This window comes from Pecten maximus, chromosome 6 (assembly GCF_902652985.1).
Source record: "Pecten maximus chromosome 6, xPecMax1.1, whole genome shotgun sequence".
Taxonomy (NCBI): Eukaryota; Metazoa; Mollusca; class Bivalvia; order Pectinida; family Pectinidae; genus Pecten; species Pecten maximus.
Window position 1 is genome coordinate 30,632,208 of NC_047020.1, and position 11,703 is coordinate 30,643,910.

The 11,703-nt window shown below is 39.7% G+C and overlaps 1 protein-coding gene and 1 long non-coding RNA gene across 2 annotated transcripts; both read right to left on the reverse strand.

Annotated features, from left to right (window-relative positions):
- Nucleotides 1-338: 338 nt before the first annotated feature.
- Nucleotides 339-4,364, reverse strand: LOC117329514. Its single transcript, XR_004533226.1, has 2 exons — nucleotides 4,166-4,364; nucleotides 339-2,522 (listed from the first exon to the last, which is right to left on the reverse strand). It is a non-coding gene; the product is annotated as an uncharacterized LOC117329514 (long non-coding RNA).
- A 714-nt stretch (nucleotides 4,365-5,078) lies between these two features.
- LOC117330138 (M protein, serotype 6-like) lies at nucleotides 5,079-8,980 on the reverse strand. The gene is made up of 4 exons (XM_033888357.1): nucleotides 8,870-8,980; nucleotides 6,785-6,999; nucleotides 6,191-6,392; nucleotides 5,079-5,192 (listed from the first exon to the last, which is right to left on the reverse strand). The coding sequence occupies exons 1-4, from the start codon at nucleotides 8,978-8,980 to the stop codon at nucleotides 5,079-5,081; spliced, it is 642 nt and encodes a 213-aa protein (XP_033744248.1).
- Between the last annotated feature and the right edge of the window lie 2,723 nt (nucleotides 8,981-11,703).

Here is an 11,703-nt window from a genome sequence, read left to right on the forward strand (position 1 = left end):
CTATACTCTATTGTTGTCATTGCCCTCGTTTTGGTTTGAGGTACGCCCCTGGAGATGACAATATTTAGCGACACACTCTACGACTACAATGCGACTACGTTACGAGTCATCTACGAGTCGCCGTCCACTACGGACGGGTGTATGCAGCTGTGTGTAACAAAAAGGTACTGTGTGGCCGCCGTGTCACGTGACAACGACGTTTGCATCACACTTTGGTACTACGTAGAGCGCGAGCTGGTACTCACAGCGTCCACCGGTGTTAGTGGGTACACACTCGGCGTTAAATACGGTGACGTAGGTAAGTTGGTGTGGACACACAAATTCAAATAATTTTGAAATATATTATTCTCAAGTAATCCTTTATTTATTTCAAAACCCCGAGGTGGATCATCCAAATCACAGTCGACAGTTTATCTCCATCAAAGACATGCACGATTCACCGGCGAATACGGCGATTTCATTGACATATCTAAAGAGTGAATAAGTATCGGCAGCAGAACCCTTGGATTTATAATGTAGCGTATGATACAAGTTTGTTATGTTATTACGTTTATAATGATATCATATCGATGTTTATTTTCATATTAAAGTGTTTCCATTTCAGTAACTTTTGCTACAAACGTCACCTCACCATCAGTAACCACGACAGACTTGCCATGTTCTCCAGTGATCACTAATGTTCCCACATCAAGTATGACGACTATGGAAGACGTATTCAGTACTCCAACACAACTGGATACCACAATTCTGTCTTCCTACCCTGAATTCTCAACAGTGTTCGAAACTTCGACCGAATCAGGCGTCACAGAATTCCCTCATACCAGTGCTATACAACATTCTTATTTTGTTCCATTAGTCCCCACCTCGATTTTACCGTCCTCGCCGATTGTATCGAGGGAAATATCCTCGTCGATTGTATCGATGGATTTTTCCTCGACGACTGTACCGTGGGAAGTATCCTCGGCCGGTCAAATGGAATCTACTCAATCTTACGTCTCACAAACAGTGTTAGCTAGCGTAACCACTTCTGTTCAAACAGTACCTCCGCAATCAACTACTTCCAACATGACCAATTTCACATGTTTGTGTAGTTGTCATTCATATCTGCTGAATAACTATACTGTGGACGACCTCAAAGTCAACAAGAAGCTTCTATCATCGTACACCCGACGTAAGACAAGCGCCTATGATGGCCGTTTGTCCAGTAAGGTATTAGGGGCGTCGGGGGTAGTCATCATTGTCGCTGTCTTTTCTGTTATTGTTTCGTTAGACTTGATCAATGTCATGCATGCGATGAAGAAGAAAATTCCAAAACAACGAATATGAAATACAATTAATGTTCATCATACACATATTTCCCCCACAATTTGGGATCTTTGTCACCGATTCACGTGGCGTGGTAGTCGCAAACTGTTCACGAGAAAAAAACAAATGTTAGAAATATATTAATCTTCCGTACTGGTTTAGCCATGTTACACTAGTCTTGAAGACTACAAGTTGTATTTTAATACACATTGTCTATTTCAGAAATGTACAGATGTCTGTAGTGTTACACACTTTATTAATTTGTTATTGAGCCTCTAATAAACAACGTTGTCTGTTGCAGTGATAATGTATTTGAATTTTACTAGGAAATTCACGCCATGTTATATCAACATTGAATAATCAGGCCCCAGTTTTATCGAGCTCCTGAAATTAAATTTCCCCACAAGAAAGCATTAGAGAATTTAAGGGAAAATCCTAAGCTAATATTCCCTCTATAAATAAAACAATGCTTTCATATGGAAAATTTAAGCTAATGTATTTCCTTGTTTTAAAGAACGTTGAGGAAACCGCGGGGACTGATTGTATATATCGACGGTAAGTTGAAGCCTAGAACGAATCTCCAAGTCGGTGGTCCAGAACTTCGTTATCGCAGCTAGTCCATGTGTCCATGGTCGCAGGAGCAGGAACCTGGTTACCGGAAACACTGTGGTGTCTGTATCTTACTGGAGACTGTTTAATAGGGTCGGGAGACACTGTTGTGTCCGTATCTTACTGGAGACTGTGTAATAGGGTCCGGAGACACTGGTGTCCGTATCTTACTGGAGACTGTGTAATAGGGTCCGGAGACACTGTGGTGTCCGTATCTTACTGGAGACTGTGTAATAGGGTCGGGAGACACCGTGGTGTCCGTATCTTACTGGAGACTTCTGGTGGTTGCGTCCTGTCTGTTATGTCTCGCTTTAAGGAGAAGCTTGTACTATTCCTTTACTGAGAACCGGTCCATCATTATGTCGATATACTATAGGCCAGACTACAAATTCTACCTTAGAACCACCATACGAATAACAATCCACTACTTCTGTGTTAATATTACAGCCCTTTTCCATACTGAAGTCGAGAACCATCGGAGGTTTCTGTAATAGCATGTCCCAGCATATATGAATACTCGAGTAGATATAGGGCCTCATTCCAGTGACAACCTCTTCACCACACATCTCGGTAAGCCGTTTGGTAGCGTGGCCACCGCGACATTGTTCCTACAAGAAAAAATAAAGTTAGAAAAATGCATACATTTACTTATAAATCGGCTGATTGTCTATGAATACCGTGCAGACTTTCATTGACAGCACGACTGAATACTAACTAGTACATGCATTATGATGAATCGTCACAAATGAGGTTTTCGTTTTCTGTGGCAATCTTAAATGAAAATTTCCAAAATATCTTACAAAATAAATTATGAGCAGAAAAACGATTTTCACGCGGTTCTCATTCATTTTCACCATACCTTGAGTGTAACACCCTTCTCAAACGGCAATCGACAGTTTTGGAGAGAGAGAAAAAGCTTTCTTCTACAATTAATATATAGATATTGACTGTAGTCTTCTGACTTTACGTGTGCCGTGCAGGTAGGACGTAAGGATTGTAACTTATACACATATTGAATGATCGTAAAAGGCGATTGGGATCTTATCTTTACTCTTGTTTCAAGTAACGCATTCTTCCCTTGACACTGCCTCACTTTTGGCCTTTGATTGAACATTCACCCTTGTGAGGAAGGCTTTGGGTTCTGTCCCCTGGCCGAAACATACAAATGGTACATTGTAGTTGCTACTCCTGCATAGCGCCCAGTTTGGGATTGAGACGGCTAGTTGTCAGTATAATGTGACCGGTAGGGGTGTCCTGCTGGTTGTCAGTATAATGTGACCGGTAGGGGTGTCCTGCTGGTTGTCAGTATAATGTGACCGGTAAGGGTATCCTGCTGGTTGTCAGTATAATGTGACCGGTAGGGGTGTCCTGCTGGTTGTCAGTATAATGTGACCGGTAGGGGTGTCCTACTGGTTGTCAGTATAATGTGACCGGTAGGGGTGTCCTGCTGATTGTCAGTATAATGTGACCGGTAGGGGTGTCCTGCTGGTTGACAGTATAATGTGACCGGTAGGGGTGTCCTGCTGGTTGACAGTATAATGTGACCGGTAGGGGTGTCCTGCTGGTTGTCAGTATAATGTGACCGGTAGGGGTGTCCTGCTGGTTGTCAGTATAATGTGACCGGTAGGGGTGTCCTGCAGGTTGTCAGTATAATGTGACCGGTAGGGGTGTCCTGCAGGTTGTCAGTATAATGTGACCGGTAGGGGTGTCCTCCTGGGTGTCTTCGGCAGTATACTTCAGTGAGATTGCGCTATAAAGTCGACATCAGTTCCGCGCTATCACAAGGAGACTTAACACGAACATACAGCAACCTCATAAAACACAGGCATGCTGTCCTTAAATGACCTTAGCTGTTGATAGGACGCTAAACAATACGAAACTAAACCCGACTGTTCGTCACACTTTCCATATTATATGTACACTGTATCTGGCCTAGCTAGGCGTTTCATAATATACATGTAATGACTTGAAGCATATTATCTACTACACAAGTCTTCCATAGTATTTAATATTGTTTTCTTGAATAGCAAAGTTAAAAAATATCACGAGCAGTATAAAAGTACACAAATAATGTTAACCCTACATATATAACGTAATAGAGAGAAGCGGCCCAGTCCACCAACATTCCTTAACTTAAAATGTCTCCTGGGATGCATTACAGAAGAGATTCCCCTTACAAGCTTTCCTATAGAGAATTATATGTTAAGGAACATTGACGAAACCAGAGTTAGATCATCTTCTTGAAAATAACCTGCAATATCCTCTCAAAATCCTTAAATTGATGACAGTTTCGTATAAATTCATCCCTGACGACTTCCGGCAGTTCACTTAGAACGTTAGTGAGAAGGCTCTCGGAGTAGTTAGGACTGTAGCCCTTTGTAGAGAAGGGATCGATAGCTCGTCTTAAGGTTTCCGCTCGGCCCATTAAAACATATTCGCAGATCATATATGAATCCTGGAAAACAACAAGAAGAATCAAAACTCGAAATCGAGTAAACAATGATACACTTTAAGGGAAGAAACGATGAGAATATGCCTACGTGTTTCTTTAAAGCGTCTGTTTGATCGATGTAAACAAAACCTAAGTGACACATTAAACTGGAAACATTTGTAGACAATGAAGAACGTGGTATAGTGATAGGCATAAAAATAATATTTACATCGCGAAATATATTGTTAATTAAATATTAATATTTATCAACTAGAAAATGTCTACAAGACATAAATGCCCCCACAGCCACTTTACACCCCGAAACAAAGTTTGTTTAGGATCGCACCAGCAGTTCCTGTGAGTAGCTATTATTGACAGTTTGCATTTCGCAGGAAAGAGGACATTTCATTATGAACGAGGATCTTGCCATGAAAAAGCTTTCGGCCCGATGGATACAAAGACTTCTGCTTCTGAAATTGATCAGAAGAACATGGATGTAACATGGGTCCATCATTTTACCCCAGAGACCAAACAATCTTCGAAACAATGGAAACACGCTGGCTCTCCCCCGCCATTAGGACAATGCTCCCGTTCACAAGTCTGTCATTAATATGGCTGCCATTCACGACTGTGGCTTTAAATTGATTGAGCATCCGCCTTATTCACCTGATCTCGCTCCATCAGACATTCATCGATTTCCAAAACTGAAAAAAGCTATTTCAGGCACCCACTTTCAGTTCAATGATGACAATATACATGCAGCGGATGACTTTCGAACAGCAAAGAAAAGGAGAACTATAAAAGTGGCATTGAGGTCCTCAAACACCGTTGGAAAGGTGTATAGATACTGAAGGGGATTATGTTGGAAAAAAACAACAACAATATGTCCGGCAAAATTCAAATCCTTCAATATGATCGAGGCTCACAACATATCAATCAGCCCTCGTAGTACATTGCATCGGGACGCGGCGGGACGGCACCCGACGGACAATGACAACTGTTCATTAACAAACGGATAATAATGCACGCTAAATCAGGAAGGGCATCAGTATTGTTAACTAATTATCTCACTTATATCAATAATAAATTTAGCCAATTTCATGGCGGGAACATAATGATAGTATACTGAAAGTAAGGACGAATCGTGTTCTTCAGATGTTAACTTTTTACTCTCGTATAACATTAAAACCACCTAACTCGAGCTTATATGGACCATGTCATTGTGACGGGTACTCGAGTTATCGAGGTTAGCCCTATACCTCTAGATATGGATCTAATTCGCTGCGAAATGAGAATTTGGTGCTAATCTCTTTTTATTCCGTTGTACGCTAAAATTTGTGTTCGCCAAAATAACAACGTTTACAAAAGGTCGAAACAAATGTCAAAATATAGATAGGGAGACGCAAAAGACCCATGATTTAATCAATCTAATAATTTTCAATATTGGATTTAAAGAGAACGTTAAGTTCAAGTGTATATCCTGAATCGTGTCACTATTCAATCAAATTAAAACTCGACAAGCAGGTTACGATAAACCTCGCGGACTGAAAAATCAGTAGCTGCCTTCTGTAATCTCAGATGATTTTACAAAAGATATGCAAAGTATTAGCACCTTTCAAAACAATTTAGGGTTGGTACAGAAGGGCATACATGAATTAATCTAAACGCTGTAGTAGTTCTTATTCTATTACATGTAAGCAAATATTCGGAGTGATATTACACGACACTAAAGCCATGCTTTTGATTTACAAATAGTTGAATCATAAATGATACATTAATTCAAAATTTCAAAGTATATTTTGTATGTTAGACCAGAGAACCATACCACATTTCATATATACCCACCCTACAGAGGTCCCTAAGGATCTCCAACTGGTCCCTCTCTGAGGGGAGTTTCGTGTCCAGAACATCAAAGGCATCGCCCCATTGTTTGTTATACAACTCTGCACGGAAAGTCTCCGCAATCTGTCGTGGTTGATCACGGTAGTTCAGATCTTGGATGGAAGGATTGTTATTCATTATTTGGTTCGAGAGAACTTGACTGTATCTGTAAAATAAATATATCGTATCATATTTATGTGGACAACCCCTAGAATTCCATACAGGAGTAGAAAACATCAAGCTGACGAATAGCCCGAGTTTCCTCTGGCCCTGACACCGTGTCAGGGCCAGAGGAAACTAGCAACTAGCAGACGAATTGCCCTCCCCTGGCCCCCCCTCCGTCTTTCCCCCGTAGGGGATACTTGCACACAGAAACAGTTATAGTTAAAGTATTCTATTGTAATTATGATGCTAGGTAATATGGAGAAAAATTGGTTTTCACTTTTCTTTTAGTCCCCATTAAATTTAAAAGATCACAGTTGACATGAACATTGTATTTGAGATAGAATTTGAATATGAAGGTTGGTATTTAATATTAGGATGATTTAAATTCCATACCGCTGTAACATGTCTTCGTTCTGGCCCCTCAGCTGGTCACACTGTTGGCGACAGTCCGTCAGTTGTGTGTTTATATTGGTCAGTTCCTGGGTAAGTAAAGTCTTCTCATCATGGTGTCTCTTGTTTTCATCCTGGAGTCTCTTGTTTTGATCCAGGATTGTCCTGTTCTCATCCCGAAGACTCTTGTTTTCCTTTCGCAGACTTTTGTTGTCATCCTTTAATTTGCCGTCGAACAGTCAAATAAAAAAAAAAGGCTATATGTAGCAACGATACTTATTGCAAAACATATAATGAGCATTAAAGGGGCATTCCTTCGTTTGAATTAAGTTTAGGTCGTCAAAATTAAACTTACTGGAAAATATGTATTTTTTCCAAATAGTAAAAGTAAAAATCTTTACATTAATAAGGCAGTTTTACTCTCAAGATAAACAAGTTCTTCGAGTATCAAATCCTGAAAATTCTTAATTCGACCCGAAGTATCATTAATTACCGCAAAAAAACATACGGTATTTGTATATGATACACCTTTTTCCTGTACATTTCTGCGTTTATTTAATTACTTGTAGGCACAGACACTCGTATAATCATTGTTCATCAATGGAAATTGTGCATGTTTCTGATGTGCGAACGAAGGAATGCCCCTTTAAATGTTTGCTTCTTCTATTTTATAAGAATATGGACATTCTTATTCATATATACATCCAATGACATGATTAAATAGAAATCATTGGATGGCTGATATGTTGTGTTTGTAGCCAAAGTCGCGGAGAAATGAGAATAATGTGACAAATACAAAATCGATAAGATTATTAATTTATATGCTTTTTATTTGGAAATAGACCTAATGGGAATCGAACATATCTATATTATTTTTAACGCCGACCAGCACCGATATTGATATGTCCACACCAAGTTTATCCAAGTACAGCCATGTTCTTATGGATGTGTCGATTGTGATTTCGCTAAAAATATCAAATTTCAATTTTTGTCATGTCCTTATTTGTATGGAAGTACAAAAGTATTTGATAATTATAAGAATTTGTTAAACGACAATACTAGAAAGAACTAAATTTTGGTGTACATCAACAATGTCCATGTCCTTCAAAGAGTTGTTCACAAAACAGTAAAAGTTTTATATAGTTTGTATGGGTTGTTGTCCCACCCCGAACTCACTGGATATTGTCACTGAAATACACCATGGATTCCACTAGGATGCCTGTTGTCCAATACCCAGTGAACTTTTGTTTTCAGTATTTATTGAGAAATGTGAAAAAAAAATTAATCAGTTTGGTATATTTTATCAAGTTATCTGCCCGTTTTTATACGTATGGGAAACACATCCAAACGCGGAAATCAACAGCTTATGCGGAAGCGTATTAGAAACGGCGTCAGAGCAAAAGAAAAAAAATGTCAGATACCTTTTGCTAGCTGAAGTATGTCATCGGGTGTGTAAAAGTTACACGTGCAGAGGAATAAATAAATAAATAGATAAAAATAACTAGCTAAATAAATAAATGTTAGCAAATAAAAAAATATATACAAACAAACAAAATTTATAATCTTCAGTGAGGTAGCACTATAAAGTCGGTATTCCACAAACACAGGAGAGGCCCAATCGGACAACATCGGGCCTTTCCGGCAAGCTCGGAAAAGAAGAGGCCGTCTTCATTAATGTTTAAACATTTCAAAACCAAAACATGCAGATAACACATTTACCTAACAGGTTTGATAAATGTTATGAAACTCAAATCATGGTTCTTCGACAATTCAGTTATTCATTGGCCATAAGTAAACAAATCCAAAAAGTAGGAAAATTTAGATAAGATCACCAGACAAAAGTACGTTAAAATATGTTATAGATTAAATATATAAACTGGAAACGTAGCATATCAATAATTAATTAGCAAAAAGTAGATTTATTGAAAGATAAAATAAAAACTGTCGGGAACTCTGTTTTCCGTCGTTCTATTTCTGCCAAAACTAAATCCTGATTTCTTCAAACTTTGCTAAAACCACTAAACTGATTTAGTCATTAAAACAGCTATCTTAATTGACAGCGAGAACTGATTATTTGTCTAATCTCACCTTTGGGCCTTCTAAATCCTGTTGGGATTTTTTCTTCTTATTGCGTTTCTTGTTCTTAGATTTACCCCCTCGGGCCGCGCCTCCGTGGGAAAGGTTTTCCTGTGGGTACATACGTGGATTACGATGTCACGTGGATTTTAGAAGTTTAACAACGCATATAATTTGTCGAGTTTTTGTTAGTTTAGTAGATAGTGCATTCCATTGAAAATATCATTTGATTTACTATACAAAGTTCCTGTCAACATCCACTTTTAGTGAAGAACCCTTTTCTCTTAGAAATTATTACGCTGTTGTATTAGCCAGTCAAAAGCGACGTTACAAACTGCGACGTCATTTTTACGTTACAGGCAAAGTAATTACACTTTCATATATATACATAAAAGAAAACCCCCCCAAAAACCAACAAAAACAAACAAAACAAAAACAAACAAAAAAGATCAAAAAAATAATCTTATCAATAAGTCATCTGCAGAAAAGTTTTGAAACATAAAATAATGCTCACTAAAACATCTGTCACCTTTCAAGTATTAACACAGTGATAGTACACATATCTGACCATTTCCTTATTGTTTACCATAAGGGACTTCCTTAAGTTAGGGAATATTAACGTTTACACCAGGTAACACAGAAGACTACAAATTATATTAACTATTGTTTATCCTATATAAGTAGCCTCCCTATATTAGGATGCGTGGTTTGGTGGCACATTGGCAACACTTGTCTTTCACCTAGGCGGCAGGGGTTCGATTCCCTGATCAGAAGTGAAAGGTATGGGGTCACCTGGCCGACCAGGGGTACTCCACAGTAAGACGCGCGCGCTTCCACCCAGGCCAACAAGAGTGATTAATATAAGGTGGTTTCCATTATGATTTGCTTAACAACTCCTTGTAATGACAGCCCATGTATTCCTTAGGGACAAACTAAATGTGTCATTCTTTGGAACTTAGAATATTCGTTATCATGAGTTTTTTTCCGTGTTAATCCCAGGATTTTTTCCTAGTGTACACAAAGCTTATACAAAAATTGTGTATTACTTCTATGTATTACACTACCATTTAAACCAGCCACGAATATTCCCCAGATTTAAACCCCTATATCATACCCGAGAGACTAGTATCTCAATGACAAAATGCATTATAAACATGTGATCATTTTAATGAATTCGTAATGTTGTATATCCCAATCGATGATAAGTTTGTCTATGTATATATATCGGACAGATAATGATTGGACACTGCGCATACAGATACATTTGTATACAAATTAAAAGTCGGATCAGGTCACCCAGCGGCGGTACCACAGTCAAGCTTATTCGTATCCAGATCACCAAGCAATGGTTCCACAGTCAAGCTTATTCGTATCCAGATCACCAAGCAGTTGTACCACATTCAAGCTTATTCGTATCTAGATCATCAAGCAATGGTTCCACAGTCAAGCTTATTCGTATCTAGATCATCAAGCAATGGTTCCACAGTCAAGCTTATTCGTATCCAGATCACCAAGCAATGGTATTACTGTCAAGCTTATTCGTATCCAGATCACCAAGCAATGGTTCCACAGTCAAGCTTATTCGTATCCAGATCACCAAGCAATGGTATTACTGTCAAGCTTATTCGTATCCAGATCACCAAGCAATGGTATTACTGTCAAGCTTATTCGTATCCAGATCACCAAGCAATGGTTCCACAGTCAAGCTTATTCGTATCCAGATCACCAAGCAATGGTATTACTGTCAAGCTTATTCGTATCCAGATCACCAAGCAATGGTATTACTGTCAAGCTTATTCGTATCCAGATCACCAAGCAATGGTTCCACAGTCAAGCTTATTCGTATCCAGATCACCAAGCAATGGTATTACTGTCAAGCTTATTCGTATCCAGATCACCAAGCAATGGTATTACTGTCAAGCTTATTCGTATCCAGATCACCAAGCAATGGTATTACTGTCAAGCTTATTCGGATCCAGATCATGTTACCCTTCCTCATATGATCTCTGGCTGCTGGTTTCTCCTTAACATCCGTCCTCATATGACTCCTGGCTATTGTCACTCCTGACATTTTGTCTCCTTGACATCCGTCCTCATATGACTCCTGGCTATTGTCACTCCTGACATTTTGTCTCCTTGACATCCGTCCTCATATGACTCCTGGCTATTGTCACTCCTGACATTTTGTCTCCTTGACATCCGTCCTCATATGACTCCTGGCTATTGTCACTCCTGACATTTTGTCTCCTTGACATCCGTCCTCGTATGACCCCTGGCTATTGTCACTCCTGGCTTTTGTGTCTCCTTGACATCCGTCCTCATATGACCCCTGGCTATTGTCACTCCTGGCTTTTGCGTCTCCTTGACATCCGTCCTCGTATGACCCCTGGCTATTGTCACTCCTGGCTTTTGTGTCTCCTTAACATCCGTCCTCATATGACCCCTGGCTATTGTCACTCCTGGCTTTTGTGTCTCCTTGACATCCGTCCTCGTATGACCCTGACTGTTGATGTTTCCTTGACTTCCGTCCGCATATGACCCCTGGCTTTTGTGTCTCCTTGACATCCGTCCTCATATGACTCCTGGCTTTTGTGTCTCCTTGACATCCGTCATCTGATGACCCCTGGCTTTTGTGTCTCCTTGACATCTGTCCTCATATGACCCCTAGCTTTTTGTCTCCTTGACATCCGTCTGCATATGACCCCTGGCTTTTGCGTCTCCTTGACACCCCTCCGCATATGACCCCTGGCTTTTGCGTCTCCTTGACACACGTCCGCATATGACCCCTGGCTTTTGCATCTCCTTGACACCCGTCCCCATATGACCCTGGCTTTTGTGTCTCCTTG